This window comes from Salmo salar, chromosome 09 (assembly GCF_965601325.2).
Source record: "Salmo salar chromosome 09, fSalSal1, whole genome shotgun sequence".
Taxonomy (NCBI): domain Eukaryota; kingdom Metazoa; phylum Chordata; class Actinopteri; order Salmoniformes; family Salmonidae; genus Salmo; species Salmo salar.
Window position 1 is genome coordinate 92,557,501 of NC_138299.1, and position 21,602 is coordinate 92,579,102.

At 43.1% G+C, this 21,602-nt stretch overlaps 1 protein-coding gene across 1 annotated transcript in view; it reads right to left on the minus strand.

The window, feature by feature from the left end:
* The window catches only part of LOC106612141 (actin-binding LIM protein 3), a 125,310-nt gene that overhangs the window by 28,402 nt on the left and 75,306 nt on the right, over positions 1–21,602 (minus strand). Inside the window, exons 7-14 of the mRNA XM_082956066.1 lie at positions 17,231–17,318; positions 16,970–17,028; positions 16,449–16,520; positions 12,640–13,092; positions 12,405–12,428; positions 12,071–12,200; positions 11,444–11,554; positions 11,043–11,093 (exon numbers count right to left, since the gene is read on the minus strand). Coding sequence (XP_082812192.1) covers positions 11,043–11,093; positions 11,444–11,554; positions 12,071–12,200; positions 12,405–12,428; positions 12,640–13,092; positions 16,449–16,520; positions 16,970–17,028; positions 17,231–17,318 — 988 coding nt within the window. The remainder of the gene's footprint in view (positions 1–11,042; positions 11,094–11,443; positions 11,555–12,070; positions 12,201–12,404; positions 12,429–12,639; positions 13,093–16,448; positions 16,521–16,969; positions 17,029–17,230; positions 17,319–21,602) is intronic.

The following is a 21,602-nucleotide window of genomic DNA, read 5'->3' on the forward strand; positions in this document are numbered from 1 at the left end:
GCTGGTACAGACAGACAGGTCAGTAGATAGTCAGCTGGTACAGACAGACAGGTCAGTAGATAGTCAGCTGGTACAGACAGACAGGTCACTAGATAGTCAGCTGGTAGAGACAGACAGGTCAGTAGATAGTCAGCTGGTACAGACAGACAGGTCAGTAGATAGTCAGCTGGTACAGACAGACAGGTCAGTAGATAGTCAGCTGGTACAGACAGACAGGTCAGTAGATAGTCAGCTGGTACAGACAGACAGGTCAGTAGATAGTCAGCTGGTACAGACAGACAGGTCAGTAGATAGTCAGCTGGTACAGACAGACAGGTCAGTAGATAGTCAGCTGGTACAGACAGACAGGTCAGTAGATAGTCAGCTGGTACAGACAGACAGGTCAGTAGATAGTCAGCTGGTACAGACAGACAGGTCAGTAGATAGTCAGCTGGTACAGACAGACAGGTCAGTAGATAGTCAGCTGGTACAGGCAGACAGGTCAGTAGATAGTAAGCTGGTACAGGCAGACAGGTCAGTAGATAGTCTGCTGGTACAGACAGACAGGTCAGTAGATAGTCAGCTGGTAGAGACAGACAGGTCAGTAGATAGTCAGCTGGTACAGACAGACAGGTAAGTAGATAGACAGACAGGTCAGTAGATAGTCAGCTGGTAGACAGACAGGTCAGTAGATAGTCAGCTGGTACAGACAGACAGGTCAGTAGATAGTCAGCTGGTAGAGACAGACAGGTCAGTAGATAGTCAGCTGGTACAGACAGACAGGCCGTCAGTAGATAGTCAGCTGGTACAGACAGACAGGTCAATAGATAGTCAGCTGGTACAGACAGACAGGTCAGTAGTTAGTCAGCTGGTACAGACAGACAGGTCAGTAGATAGTCAGCTGGTACAGACAGACAGGTCAGTAGATAGTCAGCTGGTACAGACAGACAGGTCAGTAGATAGTCAGCTGGTACAGACAGACAGGTCAGTAGATAGTCAGCTGGTACAGACAGACAGGTCAGTAGATAGTCAGCTGGTACAGACAGACAGGTCAGTAGATAGTCAGCTGGTACAGACAGACAGGTCAGTAGATAGTCAGCTGGTACAGACAGACAGGTCAGTAGATAGTCAGCTGGTACAGACAGACAGGTCAGTAGATAGTCAGCTGGTGCAGACAGACAGGTCAGTAGATAGTCAGCTGGTACAGGCAGACAGGTCAGTAGATAGTCAGCTGGTACAGGCAGACAGGTCAGTAGATAGTCAGCTGGTACAGGCAGACAGGTCAGTAGATAGTCAGCTGGTACAGACAGACAGGTCAGGAGATAGTCAGCTGGTACAGACAGACAGGTCAGGAGATAGTCAGTTGGTACAGACAGACAGGTGAGTAGACACAGGGAGTGATCGACTCTTACCCAGACAGACAGAGACTAAACCCAGGTGTACAGCTGAGACAGAAGCAGCCCTGTTAGCCTGTTGTATGAGCTCAGGTCAGGGTCTGGGGATGGTATTGATGCTATTGAGAGGTAATACCCAGTCAATGACAGTCAATGGGATCCATATGCAGTGTAATGCCAGATTGATAGAAAGGCATACAGACAAACAGACAGGCAGACAGACAGTGAAGGACGGAGGTACTTACAGAGGTGAGTTAGTTGATCAGGGAAAAGTGAAGCAGAGTGAAGGAGGGAAGTTAATTAAAGTGATCAGAAACAATAAACAGAAAAGGGAGACATTATTGGCATCACAAGAGGGACATGTTTACAGTGTATCAATGAAACACACTCACACCACAATAACCCACACCCACACACACACACACACACACACACACACACACACACAATGACATAGCATGCAGGTCTACCGGTAAGATCTACTGTCTCCTTCATTTGAGAAGGATGTTTAAGGCTGTTTTATCTCATCCAAAGAAATACTCTGTTCTAAAGTGCAATGATTGGACTGTTGGCTGAGAAGCGGAGGGGACGGCAGTCTTTATACTCTGATTGGACTATTGGCTGAGAAGGGGAGGGGATGGCAGTCTTTATACTCTGATTGGATTGTTGGCTGAGAAGGGGAAGGGACAGCAGTCTTTATACTCTGATTGGACTGTTGGCTGAGAAGGGGAGGGATGGCAGTCTTTCAGAACAAACACAAATATGACATGTATCTGTATTCTGGTTACCTATATCATTCTAATATCCTGAATAAGACTAATAATTAATATCAAAGACTTGTTCTTATTCTGTCGGTATCAATAGTCTAAAAGTTAACCTGTTGGGGGTAGGGGGCAGTATTGACACGGCTGGATAAAAAACGTACCCGATTTAATCTGGTTATTACTCCTGCCCAGAAACTAGAATATGCATATAATTGTTTGATTTGGATAGAAAACACCCTAAAGTTTCTAAAACTGTTTGAATGGTGTCTGTGAGTATAACAGAATTCATATGGCAGGCCAAAACCTGAGAAGATTCTATATGGGAAGTGCCCTGTCTGACCATTTCTTGGCCTTCTGTAGCCTCTTTATCAAAAATACAGGATCTCTGCTGTAACGTGACATTTTCTAAGGCTTTCATTGGCTCTCAGAAGGCGCCAGAACGTTGAATGATAACTCTGTAGTCTCTGGGCGACAAACAGTAGGGGTTTTGGAGAGTGGTACTTCTGAGAACAATGACACTGGCGCGCGCGTGCATGTGACGACTCCATTTTCTTATTTCAGTGTTTTAACGGATACGTCTCCCGGTTGGAATATTATCGCTTTTTTTACGAGAAAAATCGCATAAAAATTGATTTTATTAAACAGCGTTTGACATGCTTCGAAGTACAGTAATGGAATATTTTGACATTTTTTGTCACGAAATGCGCCGGCGCGTCACCCTTCGGATAGTGATTTGAACGCACGAACAAAACGGAGGTATTTGGATATAACTATGGATTATTTGGAACCAAAACAACATTGGGTGTTGAAGTAGAAGTCCTGGGAGTGCATTCTGACAAAGAACAGCAAAGGTAATCCAATTTTTCTTATAGTAAATCTGAGTTTGGTGAGTGCCAAACTTGGTGGGTGTCAAATTAGCTAGCCGTGATGGCCGGGCTATCTACTCAGAATATTGCAAAATGTGCTTTCACCGAAAAGCTATTTTAAAATCGGACACCGCGATTGCATAAAGGAGTTCGGTATCTATAATTCTTAAAATAATTGTTATGTTTTTTGTCAACGTTTATCGTGAGTAATTTAGTAAATTCACCGGAAGTTTTCGGTGGGTATGCTAGTTCTGAACGTCACATGCTAATGTAAAAAGCAGTTTTTTTATATAAATATGAACTTGATTGAACAAAACATGCATGTATTGCATAACATAATGTCCTAGGAGTGTCATCTGATGAAGATCATCAAAGGTTAGTGCTGCATTTAGCTGTGGTTTTGGTTTTTGTGACATTATATGCTAGCTTGAAAAATGGGTGTGTGATTATTTCTGACTGGGTACTCTCCTGTGTCATGACGTTGGCCTCTTTTGGTACAGGGAGGACAGTTGACCCCCTCCCTTTTTCACCACCACCCAACCTACCTTCCCCCCAACCCAGGCCCTGTGTGAAAGGGTTGTAAAAACCCTAAGAGGAGAATCTCCTACCACATGTTTCATAGAGAGACAAAGGAAATTCTTCCAACTCATAGAATTGGAGAACCGAGCGACATGTGTGTTCTGGAGAAGGTATGGAAGATTGGTGAAGAATCCAGCTACGAACTGATCCGCTTGGTACAATTTTGTGATACTCAGAAGAGACAATATAGCCATATTACCATAAAACTGTTTATATAATAGCCTCAGCTTGAGACTTGCATCATAATGGGTGTATAGAATGTATTAATAAGGATAAAGCTTTTGTAATGCATCGAGATGCTATGTACTGATGTAATGTGATAGAATTGTATTTCTGTTACCAAGTCTAACTCAGTCATAGGCACGCCCCCAGGGACCCATACAGGACCAGGCGTCATTTGACAAGCCTGTTCAAGGGTCACTATAAAACCCTCCCTGATTTACATTTCTTTAGACCAGGCCTCCACTCCATGGCCAATAGGTTTTACCATCCAATTCCTCTACTGAAAGTGAACCATACCACGTGGTTAACCACTCTGGGCTAGGCGGGACGAATTCGTCCCACCTACGCAACAGCCAGTGTAATCCAGTGGCGCGATTTTCAAATACCTTAAAAATCCTATTACTTCAATTTCTCAAACATATGACTATTTTACAGCTATTTAAAGACAAGACTCTCGTTAATCTAACCACACTGTCCGATTTCAAAAAGGCTTTACAACGAAAGAAAAACATTAGATTATGTCAGCAGAGTACCAAGCCAGAAATAATCAGACACCCATTTTTCAAGCTAGCATATAATGTCACAAAAACCCAGAAGACAGCTAAATGCAGCACTAACCTTTGATGATCTTCATCAGATGACAACCCTAGGACATTAAGTTATACAATACATGCATGTTTTGTTCAATCAAGTTCGTATTTATATCAAAAAACAGCATTTTACATTAGCATGTGACGTTCAGAACTAGCAAACTTCCGGGGAATTTACTAACAATTTACTAAATTACTCACGATAAACGTTCACAAAAAACATAACAAATATTTTAAGAATTATAGATACAGAACTCCTCTATGGATTCGATATGTCCTATTTTAAAATAGCTTTTTGGTGATAGCACATTTTGCAATATTCTAAGTACATAGCCCAGCCATCACGGGCTAGCTATTTAGACACCCGGCAAGTTTAGCCTTCACCAAAATCAGATTTACTTTAACAAAAATGTTATTACCTTTGTTGTCTTCGTCGGAATGCACTCCCAGGACTTCTACTTCAATAACAAATGTTGGTTTGGTCCAAAATAATCCATCGTTATATCCAAATAGCGGCGTTTTGTTCGTGTGTTCCAGACACTATCCGAAATGGTAAATCAGGGTTACGAGCATGGCGCAATTCGTGACAAAAAAATTCTAAATATTCCATTACCGTACTTCGAAGCATGTCAACCGCTGTTTAAAATCAATTTTTATGCAATTTACCTCGTAAAAAAGCGATAATATTCCGACCGGGAATCTGCTTTTCGGTAAACAGAGGAAAAAACAGAAAGACGGGGGCGGCCAGTGCACGCGCCTAAGCCCACTGTCCCTTGATCGGCCACTTGAGAAAGGCGATAATGTGTTTCAGCCTGGGGCTGGAATGACGACATTCAGGTTTTTCCCGGGCTCTGAGAGCGTATTGGAGCCGTGGGAAGTGTCACGTTACCGCAGAGATCCTAAGTTTTGGAAAGAGATGTCAAAGAAAGCCAATAAATGGTCAGACAGGCCACTTCCTGTAAAGGAATCTCTCAGGTTTTGACCTGCCATTTGAGTTCTGTTATACTCACAGACACCATTCAAACAGTTTTAGAAACTTTGGAGTGTTTTCTATCCAAAGCCAATAATTATATGCATATTCTAGTTACTGGGCAGGAGTAGTAACCAGATTAAATCGGGTACGTTTTTTATCCAGCCGTGTCAATACTGCCCCCTACCCCCAACAGGTTAACTTTTAGACTATTGATACCGACAGAATAAGAACAAGTCTTTGATATTAATTATTAGTCTGCAGCTAAGTAAATTATATCATCGAACGCGAAGACCAACGAAACATCCATTCTATGACGACATTAATGAATGTCGCTCTGAAAGATCCATTCTAACCGAGAGAGAGAGAGAGAGAGAACGCGGAGAAAACTCCCCAACAGAACCGAACTCTCCAACAAGAATCAGAACGACACACTGAGCGTAAATATATATTGATTGCAATTGTTCCCGAATGAGTGAGCCTTCAATTGTCAATTGTTAATATTAATGAACTCTGTAGGTGTGCATTCTCAGCTGACCGTTTATGACCCATTGTCTAACAGACCAGCCATGCCTGTTAGCCATTAGCGCACATTACTATACCAATCCTTTGTGACGATAATTACTGTTTGTATGTTTTCTGTTAATTACTTAGTGTAGTAAATAAATGATTTTAAGACAATTGATGTATGGATGATTTTAGTAAAGACTGGGTTCGTGCAGATACAACAATTTACGACGTTTGGAATGAGACTGGACTCGAGGTAAAATACACCATTTAAACCAGAAGATAATCGGCCTATACTATAATAGAATATAATATTGTAGTACAGGAAAGTTATATTAGGAAAATTATAGCTTTGTAATCTGAATATTCTCCTTGGTGCCCCGATCTCCTAGTTAATTACAATTAAACGATTAATCAGTTTAATCGCGTGATAATAATTGATAAACATGTCTTCAGTTTAATGGTACCCCCAAAGACACGACACCTGACATAATCTAATGTTTTGCTTTCGTTGTAAAGCCTTTTTGAAATCGGACAATGTGGTTAGATAAAGGAGAGTCTTGTCTTTAAAATGGTGTAAAATAGTCATATGTTTGAAAAATTGAAGTTTTTGCATTTTTTAGGTATTTGTAATTCGCGCCACGCTATACCATTGGATATTGGTGAGGCGTTCCGCTAGCGGAACGTCTGTCCCTAACAGGTTTAAGAGGCATGAACTAACCCATCATCTACCACTGTGGACCTGAATTAACCCTTCATCTACCACAGTGGTCTCTTAACTTGTTATGGATAGGGGGCAGTATTTTCATGGCCGGATAAAAAACGTACCCGATTTAATCTGGTTATTACTCCTTCCCAGAAACTAGAATATGCATGTCATTATTAGCTTTGGATAGACAACACTCCAAAGTTTCTAAAACTGTTTGAATGGTGTCTGTGAGTATAACAGAACTCAAATGGCAGGCCAAAACCTGAGAAGATTCTGTACAGGAAGTGCCCTGTCTGACCATTTCTTGGCCTTCTTTGCCATCTCTATCCAAAACAAAGGATCTCTGCTGTAACGTGACACTTTCTACTGCTCCCATAGGTTCTCAGAAGGCGCCAGAACGTTGAATGATGACTTTGCAGTCTCTGGCTGAAAAACAGTAGCGCATTTGGTAAGTGGTTGATCTGAGAACAATGAGACGGGGGCGCGCGTGCACGAGACAACTCCATGTTTACATTTTCATTCTTTGAACGAAAACAACGACTCCCGGTCGGAATATTATCGCTATTTTACGAGAAAAATCGCATAAAAATTGATTTTAAACAGCGTTTGACATGCTTCGAAGTACGGTAATGGAATATTTAGAATTTTTTTGTCACGATACGCGCCGGGCGCGTCACCCTTCGTTACCCTTCGGATAGTGTCTTGATCACACAACAAAACGCCGCTATTTTGATATAACTATGGATTATTTGGAACCAAAACAACATTGCGTGATGAAGTAGAAGTCCTGGGAGTGCATTCTGACGAAGAACAGCAAAGGTAATCCAATTTTTCTTACAGTAAATCTGAGTTTGGTGAGTACCAAACTTGGTGGGTGTCAAAATAGCTAGCCATGATGGCCGGGCTATCTACTCAGAATATTGCAAAATGTGCTTTCACCGAAAAGCTATTTTAAAATCGGACACTGCGATTGCATAAAGGAGTTCTGTATCTATAGTTCTTAAAATAATTGTTATGTTTTTTGTGAACGTTTATCGTGAGTAATTTAGTAAATTCACCGGAAGTGTTCGGTGGGAATGCTAGTTCTGAATGTCACATGCTAATGTAAAAAGCTGTTTTTTGATATAAATATGAACTTGATTGAACAAAACATGCATGTATTGTATAACATAATGTCCTAGGAGTGTCATCTGATGAAGATCATCAAAGGTTAGTGCTGCATTTAGCTGTGGTTTGGGTTTATGTGACATTATATGCTAGCTTGAAAAATGGGTGTCTGATTATTTCTGGCTGGGTACTCTGCTGACATAATCTAATGTTTTGCTTTCGCTGTAAAGCCTTTTTGAAATCGGACAGTGTGGTTAGATAAAGGAGAGTCTTGCCTTTAAAATGGTGTAAAATAGTCATATGTTTGAAAAATGGAAGTTTTCGGATTTTCGAGGAGTTTGTTTTTCGCGCCACGCCCATCATTGGATATTGGAGCAGGTGTTCCGCTAGCGGAACGTCTAGATGTAAGATTAATTAAGAGGCCTGAACTAACCCTTCATCTACCACTGTGGTCTCTTAAGAGACCTGAACTAACCCTTCATCTACCACTGTGGACCTGAACTAACCCTTCATCTACCACTGTGGTCTCTTAAGAGACCTGAACTAACCCTTCATCTTCCACTGTGCACCTGAACTAACCCTTCATCTACCAGTGTGGACCTGAACTAACCCTTCATCTACCACTGTGGTCTCTTAAGAGGCCTGAACTAACCCTTCATCTACCAGTGTGGACCTGAACTAACCCTTCATCTACCACTGTGGTCTCTTAAGAAACCTGAACTAACCCTTCATCTACCACTGTGGTCTCTTAAGAGACCTGAACTAACCCTTCATCTACCACTGTGGTCTCTTAACCTGTTAGGGCTAGGGGGCAGCATTTGCACGTCTGGATAAAAAAAATGTACCCGATTTAATCTGGTTACTAATCCTACCCAGTAACTAGAATATGCATATACTTATTATATATGGATAGAAAACACTCTAAAGTTTCTAAAACTGTTTGAATGGTGTCTGTGAGTATAACAGAACTCATTTGGCAGGCAAAACCCTGAGACATTTTCTGACAGGAAGTGGATACCTGATGTGTTGTATTACCTTTAAACCTATCCCATTGAAAAACACAGGGGCTGAGGAATATTTTGGCACTTCCTATTGCTTCCACTAGATGTCACCAGCCTTTACAAAGTGTTTTGAGTCTTCTGGAGGGAGATCTGACCGAACAAGAGCCATGGAACGATGATGTCCCATTAGACACCTGGCGCGCGAGTTCATGTTGGGTACCCTCGTTCCAATACGTTATAAAAGAGTATGCATTCGTCCACCTTGAATATTATTCATGTTCTGGTTAAAAAAGGCCCTAATGATTTATGCTATACAACGTTTGACATGTTTGAACGAACGTAAATATATTTTTTCCCCTCGTTCATGACGAGAAGTCCGGCTGGCTTAGATCATGTGCTAACAAGACAGAGATTTTTGGACATAAATGATGAGCTTTTTTGAACAAAACTACATTCGTTATGGACCTGTGATACCTGGAAGTGACATCTGATGAAGAGAATCAAAGGTAATGGATTATTTACATAGTATTTTCGATTTTAGATCTCCCCAACATGACGTCTAGTCTGTATCGCAACGCGTATTTTTCTGGGCGCAGTGCTCAGATTATTGCAAAGTGTGATTTCCCAGTAAGGTTATTTTTAAATCTGGCAAGTTGATTGCGTTCAAGAGATGTAAATCTATAATTCTTTAAATGACAATATAATATTTTACCAATGTTTTCTAATTTTAATTATTTAATTTGTGACGCTGACTTGACTGCCGGTTATTGGAGGGAAACGATTTCCTCAACATCAATGCCATAGTAAAACGCTGTTTTTGGATATAAATATGAACTTGATAGAACTAAAAATGCATGCATTGTCTAACATAATGTCCTAGGAGTGTCATCTGATGGAGATTGTAAAAGGTTAGTGCATCATTTTAGCTGGTTTTATGGTTTTGGTGACCCTGTCTTTGACTTGACAAAACATTACACACAACTCTTGTAAATGTACTGTCCTAACATACTCTAAATTTATGCTTTCGCCGTAAAACCTTTTTGAAATCGTAAAACGTGGTTAGATTAAGGAGATGTTTATCTTTCAAAGGGTGTAAAATAGTTGTATTTTTGAAAAATTTGAATTTTGACATTTATTTGGATTCAAATTTGCCGCTCTTGAAATGCACCTGCTGTTGATGGAGTGCACCACGGGTGGCACGCTAGCGTCCCACCTAGCCCATAGAGGTTAAGAAACCTGAACTAACCCTTCATCTACCACTGTGGTCTCTTAAGAGGCCTGAACTAATCCTTCATCTACCAGTGTGGACCTGAACTAACCCTTCATCTACCACTGTGGTCTCTTAAGAAACCTGAACTAACCCTTCATCTACCACTGTGGTCTCTTAAGAGACCTGAACTAACCCTTCATCTACCACTGTGGTCTCTTAAGAAACCTGAACTAACCCTTCATCTACCACTGTGGTCTCTTAAGAGACCTGAACTAACCCTTCATCGACCACTGTGGACCTGAACTAACCCTTCATCTACCACTGTGGTCTCTTAAGAGACCTGAACTAACCCTTCATCTACTACTGTGGACCTGAACTAACCCTTCATCTACCACTGTGGACCTGAACTAACCCTTCATCTACCACTGTGGTCTTTTAAGAGACCTGAACTAACCCTTCGTCTACCACTGTGGACCTGAACTAACCCTTCATCTACCACTGTGGTCTCTTAAGAGACCTGAACTAACCCTTCATCTTCCACTGTGGACCTGAACTAACCCTTCATCTACCACTGTGGTCTTAAGAGGCCTGAACTAACCCTTCATCTACCAGTGTGGACCTGAACTAACCCTTCATCTACCACTGTGGTCTCTTAAGAAACCTGAACTAACCCTTCATCTACCACTGTGGTCTCTTAAGAGACCTGAACTAACCCTTCATCTACCACTGTGGACCTGAACTAACCCTTCATCTACCACTGTGGTCTCTTAAGAAACCTGAACTAACCCTTCATCTACCACTGTGGTCTCTTAAGAGACCTGAACTAACCCTTAATCTCATCTCATACTTATTTAATCTTCTTTCTGACACAAGCGAAAGTGCACACACACACACACACACACACACACACACACACACACACACACACACACACACACACACACACACACACACACACACACACACACACACACACACACACACACACACACACACACACACACACCTAAGGGCTTCTACACTGATACGAAGACAGGCAGACTAAAGAGCGGGGCTATACACAATTGGCTACGGAAAACATGAATTTAAACAATAAGTCACTGATAGGACAACAGCCAGGATAAGGCGGGCTAAGCCACTGTACCCGTTCTCTTATAGATGGGAGGTTTGTGGTAGATGTTGGGTTCGCCTGAGGCTGGGGAAAGAGAGAGAAGGAGGGAGGGAGAAAGAGAGAACAAGAGAAGGGAGAAGAGTGATGTGAAACATGGAGGAGTAAGGGAGGGAGGACTGAGGGAGGGAGGGGTAGAATGAGGTAAAGGAAGAAGTACAAAGGGAAGCGCTGTACCTTATCATAGCTACCATAGCTGATAACAAGAGAGTTTGAGGAAATATAAAAATCGAGGAGGAGCAGAAGTGGAGAAGAGAAGATGGAAAGATGAGGAGATGAAGAGAAGGGCGTGTCCCAAATGACACCCTATTCCATATATATTGCACCACTATAAAGAATAGGGGGCCATTTGGAACACAGATGAAGTGTAGTCCTACCTGGTACATGGAAATGCTTGGGGGCGTGGTATGTGGTAGGAGAACTAGGCCGTCCCTCCAGCGAGCCGTAATAAGGCGAGCTCCTGCCACTCTCAGAGCTTGCAGCCAGCACTAGCCAATCACAGCAAAGGAAACATGAGCATGAAGAAAGCCTTTGTCCTGCCCTCCAGTCCCTCCCAACCAATCATATCCAAAGGAAAAGGTGATCAACTGGTGTCTGCCAGGCAATCACCTGAGCCAATTAGGTGCAGTATGCATTTCAACAGCACTGAGGAAAGGCATACTGCACCATCTGAGCACAGGAAGCTAGAAGGAATGTTATAAGTCTCCTTCCCCTTCTGATCACTGCTTTAAAATGCACTAACTGCTGTAAGTGATACGGTGGAAGATCTATCCATTGCTTTTACGGTCAGTGGCCAGAAATGGAAGGAGATTGGAAAATAGAGGAGGAATGTATTTGAACTGCACTTTTAGAAACATATTTATTCCAGAGTGCTTAACAGCAACCTGAGGCTAGACCCTCTTTCTCTTGAATGCATTTGTAAAAAGCGCTACACAAATACGATTTAATTGATTGAAAGGTTGATTGATTGGTTGGTTGAGTGAGTGCGTGTGTGTGTGACTCACCGGGGTGTCCATAGTGCTGCGGTGAGCAAGGCATGATGGGAGACATGGCTTGACGGCTGAAGGAGGGAGAGTCCATGTAGCTGGGGCTGGAACACGGTCTATGTTTCATGTCTACACTGTCATACAGCTTCTAGAGGGAGGGGGAGAGAAAGAGGGGGAGACAGAGATAGAGTGATGGAAAGGGAAAAGAGAGGGAGATATACAGGGAGTCCATAACTATCCACTTATCCAAAGGCAACTGATCAAATAAATTATTCTTCATTCTGTTGGGAACAAGGTTACTAACCTGAGAATAGAAAGTCCCAAGTGACTGCAAAACAACACGGTTACTAACCTGAGAATAGAGAGTCCCAAGTGACTGAAAAAGAAATACATGAGAAAGAAAGAAGGAGTCATTGTCTGAAGCATAATGGACCATTATCTCAACCGTGGAAATGGATTCAGTTCAGTTCAATTTTAGAAATATACAGTATTTATTTATCTTGTTGATCAACTGTCAGTGCATTTAGAGAAAATGTATAAGAAAATAACATAGGTGTATTTCCTGATAGCTTCTTAGCACGTAATACCTCTCCATAGCTGAAGGTCTCTATGTCATCTGAGGAGTATCTGGGGTAGGGCTGGTAGGATGATATGTTAGGATGATTCTGTGGCTGGTAAGATGATATGGTAGGATGATTATGTTGCTGGTAGGATGATATGGTAGGATGATTATGTTGCTGGTAGGATGATATGGTAGGATGATTCTGTGGCTGGTGGGATGATATGGTAGGATGATTATGTTGCTGGTAGGATGATATGGCAGGATGATTCTGTGGCTGGTAGGATGATATGGTAGGATGATTATGTTGCTGGTAGGATGATATGGTCGGATGACTATGTTGCTGGTAGGATGATATGGTAGGATGATTCTGTGGCTGGTAGGATGATATGAGGTCAGGTGGCTGGACCTCATATATTGCCTTGACCTTAGGCAGTGCGGCCAAGTCCTTATAGTCTGGCATCACATTCTCCACCCTGGCCTGGGGTGGGACAGGACATGACACACACACACACACACACACACACACAAAGAAACAACCACACACAGATACATGAAAGACATTTACGCATGAAAACCCAATGACATGGATAGCGTGCTGCAGACTGTAAAGCATGCTGACAGTACAGCCATACACTGACACAACACACACTGTACAGTGAACATGTGACTGACTGCTGAATATGTACTGAGAGAGAGAGAGAGAGAGAGAGAGAGAGAGAGAGAGAGAGAGAGAGAGAGAGAGAGAGAGAGAGAGAGAGAGAGAGAGAGAGAGAGAGAGAGAGAGAGCTTACTCTGTGTTTTGCAATCATCCATCACCCTGAGCAGAAAGGTCATGGATTACGAGGCCAGAGCTCAGAGAACAAACACTGTCTCTACGTGTGTTTATGTGCATGCATGTGTAATCTAATATTTCCAACAGCAGTAGTGACTATACAGGACAGTTCAGAAAAGACTAGTAGCAGTCCAAATAAAGCACACAGTCACACACACACAGGCAACATAACAGACGGACATAACAAGAGGACCGAGGTAGCAGTGTAAGGTGAGGTCAGGGTTCAGGGGTGAGTGATGAGTGGAGTATGAACAGGTGTCTCCTATCTGTATTGGGCAGGGCCACAGTGACAGTCACAATTATCTCTCCTTCCTCCCAAAGTGTGCACTTGTTCACTTCCCTTCACTGATTTAACACACCTGCACAGTCGTGAAGAGGGCATGACAGTGCCTCTTCCCCCTCAGGAGGCTGAAAAGATTTGGCATGCGCCCTCAGATCCTCAAAGAGTTATACAGCTGCAACATCGAAAGCATTTTGACTGGCTTCTTCACCACTTGGTATGGTAAATGCACCGCCCTCGACCGCAAGGCGCTACAGAGGGTGGTGCGGACTGCCCAGTCCATCACTGGGGCCGAGTTCCCTGCCATCAAGAACCTCTACATTAAGAGGTGTGAGAGGAAGGCCCGACAAAATTGCCAAAGACTCCCAAGGCAAACGGTACCGGAGCATCGGAACTCAGACCAACAGGCTCCGAGACAGCTTCTACACCCAAACCACAAGACTGCTAAATAGTTCATGAATAGGTTACCTGGACTATCTGCACTGACTCTATCTCATATAGACTATACACACACTATATAAACATTCTACACTAACACTCTCAAACAAAACACACACACATTCCCATACTGTCACACACACACACACACACACACACACACACACACACACACACACACACACACACACACACACACACACACACACACACACACACACACACACACACACACACGCTTACTGACAACACAAACACACATATACACTTACACACACACACACACTTTTACACTTATCATACATATGTTGTTGCTACTCTACTATTATACAGTGAGGGAAAAAAGTATTTGATCCCCTGCTGATTTTGTACGTTTTCCCACTGACAAAGAAATGATCAGTCTATAATTTTAATGATAGGTGTATTTGAACAGTGAGAGACAGAATAACAACAAAAATATCCAGAAAAACGCATGTCAAAAATGTTATAAAATGATTAGCATTTTAATGAGTTTTACCCCCTCTGCAAAACATGACTTAGTACTTGGTGGCAAAACCCTTGCTGGCAATCACAGAGGTCAGACGTTTCTTGTAGTTGGCCACCAGGTTTGCACACATCTCAGGAGATATTTTGTCCCACATCTCTTTGCAGATCTTCTCCAAGTCATTAAGGTTTCGAGGCTGACGTTTGGCAACTCGAACCTTCAGCTCCCTCCACAAATTTTCTATGGGATTAAGGTCTGGAGACTGGCTAGGCCACTCCAGGACCTTAATGTGCTTCTCCTTGAGCCACTCCTTTGTTGCCTTGGCCGTGTGTTTTGGGTCATTGTCATGCTGGAATACCCATCCACGACCCATTTTCAATGCCCTGGCTGAGGGAAGGAGGTTCTTTCCCAAGATTTGACGGTACATGGCCCCGTCCATCGTCCCTTTGATGCGGTGAAGTTGTCCTGTCCCCTTAGCAGAAAAACACCCCCAAATCATAATGTTTCCACCTCCATGTTTGATGGTGGAGATGGTGTTCTTGGGGTCATAGGCAGCATTCCTCCTCCTCCAAACACGGCGAGTTGAGTTGATGCCAAAAAGCTCCATTTTGGTCTCATCTGACCACACCACTTTCACCAGTTGTCCTCTGAACCATTCAGATGTTCATTGGCAAACTTCAGACGGGCATGTATATGTGCTTTCTTGAGCAGGGGGACCTTGCGGGCGCTGCAGGATTTCAGTCCTTCACGGCGTAATGTGTTACCAATTGTTTTTTTGGTGACTATGGTCCCATCTGCCTTGAGATCATTGACAAGATCCTCCCGTATAGTTCTGGGCTGATTCCTCACCGTTCTCATGATCATTGCAACTCCACGAGGTGAGATCTTGCATGGAGCCCCAGGCCGAGGGAGATTGACAGTTATTTTGTGTTTCTTCCATTTGCGAATAATCGCACCAACTGTTGTCACCTTCTCACCAAGCTGCTTGGCGATGGTCTTGTAGCCCATTCCAGCCTTGTGTAGGTCTACAATCTTGTCCCTGACATCCTTGGAGAGCTCTTTGGTCTTGGCCATGGTGGAGAGTTTGGAATCTGATTGATTGATTGCTTCTGTGGACAGGTGTCTTTTATACAGGTAACAAACTGAGATTAGGAGCACTCCCTTTAAGAGTGTGCTCCTAATCTCAGCTCGTTACCTGTATAAAAGACACCTGGGAGCCAGAACTCTTTCTGATTGAGTGGGGGTCAAATACTTATTTCCCTCATTAATTAAAATGCAAATCAATTTATAACATTTTTGACCTGCGTTTTTCTGGATTTTTTTGTTGTTATTCTGTCTCTCACTGTTCAAATAAACCTACCATTCAAATTATAGACTGATCATGTCTTTGTCAGTGGGCAAACATACAAAATCAGCAGGGGATGAAATACTTTTTTCCCTCACTGTATATCCTGATGCCACTTTACCCTTCCTAAATGTAAATATCTACCTCAATTACCTTGTTATTATCTATCCTGATGCCTAGTTACTTTACCCACTTTACATCTCACGGTAAAGAATACATATAGTATTCATATTATGATAAATCATTAATTTGATTTAATAGTAAATTACATATGGTTGAGATTTCCTCTAGCCCAGGTTTACACTAATCCAACTTTTTTAGATAGTGAGAAATAGTGAATGAGTGCACACTACAGGAGAAAATGGATTTGTCCATTGGGTTTTTATATTCAAAGTTAGTGAGCCCTGAAGGTTCGGTGGAGGTAGATGAAGATTGGCTAGTGATTGGTTACTCACACAGATGACACGACTGGGAGAGCCAATTGACGAGCCCGGTGGAGAGATGGAGGTCTCTGACAGACGTCTGTGCTGTGGGAAGAAAGAAAAGAAAGAGAGGAAGGAGTGTAAGAAAGAGAAACATTCCAGATGACGTGGGAAAAGTTTGTATTTTGTACTTATTAGTTCTGCCAAGGCAGCAGCTACTCTCCCTGGGGTTTATTATAGATCCCATTAGTTCTGCCAAGGCAGCAGCTACTCTCTCTGGGGTTTATTATGGATCCCCATTAGTTCTGCCGAGGCAGCAGCTACTCTCTCTGGGGTTTATTATGGATCCCCATTAGTTCTGCCAAGGCAGCAGCTACTCTCCCTGGGGTCCAAACACATTAAAGCATTTACATTAAATACAAAACAAAAAATAAAACTGTACATCACATAACATTATTTCAACACTACATATCTACAAGTAGAGTGATATCTGTGTTTCTGTAGAGTCATATCTGTGTTTTTGTATATTAGAGTGATATGTGTTTCTGTCTCACCGTGAGTCTTCCCCACGATCTGGCTGCTTGTTTACACAAAGGGTGCCACACCTCACCCCCTGAGAGAGAGAGAGAGAGAGAGAGAGAGAGAGACATTATGAGTTTTATAAATCAGCGATGCTGTGTGTGTGTGTGTGTGTGTGTGTGTGTGTGTGTGTGTGTGTGTGTGTGTGTGTGTGTGTGTGTGTGTGTGTGTGTGTGTGTGTGTGTGTGTGTGTGTGTGTGTGTGTGTGTGTGTGTGTGTGAGAGTGTGTGTGTTACCATGCAGGTACATTTCTTCTCCCTCTGTGAACATCATGTGACATCGGGCACAGCGGGCACAGGTAGGGTGGTAGTGCTTACCCCCTGCCTGGAAACAACGAGAGAGAGACCGTAGTAAAACATAAACAGTAGAAAGAGCAGGAGAAGAACAGAGCACTAGAGAAGAGGATCAGACTGCTGGAGGAGAGGGTGAAGGGGATGGAGTGTGACAGAGAACTATCTACTAGAAATGTGGCCACCCCCACAAAGAAGCCAGCAGAACAGCCCACCTCAGCTCCTGACAAAAGTCTCGACACCAGAGCAGAAGAGTGCACCCCTGACCATAGCGTCGAAATCACAGCAGGACAGACAAATGAAGAACCCCAAGCCCAGGGTATCTCACCCCCTCTGAGCACCCCCCCTGTCAGCCACTCTGATAGCCCTTCTGACAACTCCCCCACACCGACTGAGGACATACACAAGACACAGATTGTACTCCTTATGGACTCAAACCGGAAATATATACAACAAATATTTTGTGTCTAAACTCTGGTGTCCAAACACCCAGCGTGCCCTAGACCTTCTGTCTGAGGACCAACTAGATTCACCCAGCCACATAATAATACACACAGGCACAAACGACCTAAGATCACAGCAGGAAAGGGTGGCCACAGCAAATTGCAGTTCCTAGGGCTTACACTAGATGTCAACAGTCTTTAAAAAGAGTTTCAGGCTGGTTTAAAGAAAAATTTGGGAGAATTTGTAGTTTTTCTAAGTGGCTGTAGTGTTTCCAAGTGTATGGCCGAGAGCGCGTTCTTTTTGTTTATCTCCGGTAAAGACAATAACGATTCTACGTCTTAAATTGTATTGTTTATTTGCGTATTAGGGTACCTATTGTTTGATTAAAAACACTGATTGACTTGTTTGGATAAGTTTATTGGTAACATTTGGGATTCATTTTGAATGCATTTTGAAGGAGGGAAACCGAGTGGATTATTGACTGAAGCGAGCCAGCTAAACTGAGTTTTTATGGACATAAAGAAGGACTTAATCGAACAAAAGGACTATTTGTTATGTAAGTGGGACCTTTTGGAGTGCCAACAGAAGAATATCTTCAAATGTAAGGCATATTATATCGCTATTTCTGACTTTCGTGTCACAACTCCCTGGTTGAAAATTATTTGTTATGCATTTGTGTGCTGGGCGTTGTCCTCAGATAATCACATGGTTTGCTTTCGCCGTAAAGCCTTTTTGAAATCTGACATGGCGGCTGGATTAACAACAAGTTAAGCTTTATTTTGATGCATTGCACTTGTGATTTCATGAAAGTTTAATATTTATAGTAATTTAATTTGCATTTGGCGCTCTGCAATTTCACCGGAAGGTGTCGAAATGGGACGGTAGCGTCCCACTGATCCGCAAGAAGTTAATGAAGATAGCTTCTCCATCCTGGAGGGGGAAATCAATCATTTCGAGGCCCAGGGACATGTACTAGTCTGTGGTGACCTAAGTGCCAGAACCAGACAAGAACCTGACACCCTCAGCACACAGGGGGACAAACACCTGCCTGGAGGTGACAGCATTCGAGGGACTCTTATGGTAGGTACACCTATAGCTCATCTCTTGGCAGTAGTACTTTATCACTGCACTCAACCCAGTCTCAGAGCGTTCAGAGTCAGCCCACTAACACCTCTAAAAGATCACAAAAAAATCACAGTCTACTTGAACAGAGCAATACTCAATCATGAGGCATCAAAGCCAAAGGAACTGAGTAATATTAAGAAATGCTATAGATGGAAGGAATGTAGTGTGGAAACCTACCAAAAAACAATTAGGCAACAACAAATTCAATCCCTTTTAGACAAATTCCTGGACAAAATGTTCCACTGTAATAGTGAAGGTGTAAACTTGGCAGTACAAAATCTTAACAGTATATTTGACCTCTCAGCTTCCCCATCAAAAAAAAAATGTCAAACAGAAAACCAAAGAAAATGAACAACAATGACAAATGGTTTGATGAAGAATGCAAAATCCTAAGAAAGAAATTGAGAAACCTGTCCAACCAAAAACATAGAGACCCAGAAAACCTGAGTCTACGCCTTCACTATGGTGGTGAGCGTAGGTACCAACATCTTCACCCTGCTGATCCTCAACACTGGGGCCCCACAAGTGTGCGTTCTCAGCCCTCTCCTGTACTCCATGTTCACCCATGACTGCGTGGCCATGCACGCCTCCAACTCCATCATCAAGTTTGCAGACAACACTACAGTGGTAGACTTGATTACCAACAACGACGAGACGGCCTACAAGGAGGAGGTGAGAGTCCTCGGAGTGTGGTGTCAGGAAAATAACCTCTCACTCAATGTCAACAAAACAAAGGAGATGAGCAGCCCCCTATCCACATCGAAGGGACAGTAGTGCAGAAGGTGGAAAGTTTTAAGTTCCTCACGGACAAACTGAAATGGTCCACCCACACAAACAGTGTGGTGAAGAAGGCGCAGCAGCGCCTCTTCAAGCCTCTTCCTCAGGAGGCTGAAGAAATTCAGCTTGTCACCAAAAACACTCACAAAATTTTACAGATGCACAATCGAGAGCATCCTGTCGGGCTGTATCACTGCCTGGTACGGCAACTGCTCCGCCCACAACCGTAAGGCTCTCCAGAGGGTAGTGAGGTCTGCACAACACATAATTGGGAGCAGACTACCTGCCCTCCAGGACACCTACACCACCCGATGTCATAGGAAGGCCAAAAAGATCATCAAGGACAACAACCACCCGAGCCACTGCCTGTTCACCCCGCTATCATCCAGAAGGCGAGGTCAGTACAGGTGCATCAAAGCGGGGACCGAGAGACTGAAAAACAGCTTCTATCTCAAGGCCATCAGACTGTTAAACAGCCATCACTAACATTGAGTGGCTGCTGCCAACATACTGACTCAACCTCTAGCCACTTTAATAATGAAAAATGTATGTAATAAATTTATCACTAGCCACTTTAAACAATGCCACTTTATATAAAATGGCGCCGGATGAAATGGCAGCAGTTTTACGGCGCCCAACCAATTGTGCTATTATGTGGGTTTTTTCGCGTTATTTGTAAATTATTTTGTGCATAATGTTTCTGCCACCGTATCTTACGGCAGAACAGAGCTTCTGCATATCAGGACAGCGATCACTCACCTCGGATTAGACAAAGATTTTTTCAACAACAAGCAAGACTCACATGATATTCTCCAAAAACCCGGCAGGGTTGACATCCCAGTTATTTGCAAGAGGAAGCGATGCAGGTACAGAGGACGAAGAGCCGAATGCCTCGTCAGGACCCGCAGAAGGCGAGTAGGAAAGCTGCCGTTACCGTCAATATTACTCGCCAATGTGCAATCATTGGACAATAAATTAGACAAGGTACGATCACGAATATCCTACCAACGGGACATCAAAAACTGTAATATCCTATGTTTCACGGAATCGTGGCTGAATGACAACATGGATATTCAGCTAGCGGGATATACGCTACACCGGCAGGATAGAACAGCACACTCCGGTAAGACGAGGGGGATATTGCATATTTGTAAACAACAGCTGGTGCATGAAATCTAAGTAGAGTATATTGTGATAAATTGCAGGCCACACTACTTGCCTAGAGTTCTCAGCTATACTTTTCGTGGCTGTTTATTTACCACCACAAACAGATGCTGGCACTAAGACCGCACTCAGTCAGCTGTATAAGGAAATAAGCAAACAGGAAACCACTCACCCAGCGGCGGCGCTCCTAGTGGCCGGAGACTTTAATGCAGGGAAACTTAAATCAGTTCTACCAAATCTCTATCAACATGTTAAATGTGCAACCAGAGGGAAAAAAATTCTAGATCACCTGTACTCAACACACAGAGACGCGTACAAAGCTCTCCATTGCCCTCCATTTGGAAATTCCGACCACAACTCTATCCTCCTGATTCCTGCTTACAAGCAAAAATGAAAGCAGGAAGCACCAGTGACTCGGTCTATAAAAAAGTGGTCAGGTGAAGCAGATGCTAAACTACAGGACTGTTTTGCTATCACAGACTGGAACATGTTCCGGGATTCATTAGTCACCGGCTTTATCAATAAGTGCATTGAGGACGTCGTCCCCACAGTGACTGTACGTACATACCCCAACCAGAAGCCATGGATTACAGGCAACATTTGCACTGAGCTAAAGGGTAGAGCTGCCGCTTTCAAGGTGCGGGACTCTAACCCGGAAGCTTATAAGGAGTCCCGCTATACCCTGCGATGAACCATCAAACAGGCAAAGCGTCAATACAGGGCTAAGATTGAATCATACTACACCGACTCCGACGCTCGTCGGATGTGGCAGGGTTTGCAAACTATTACAGACTACAAAGGGAAGCAC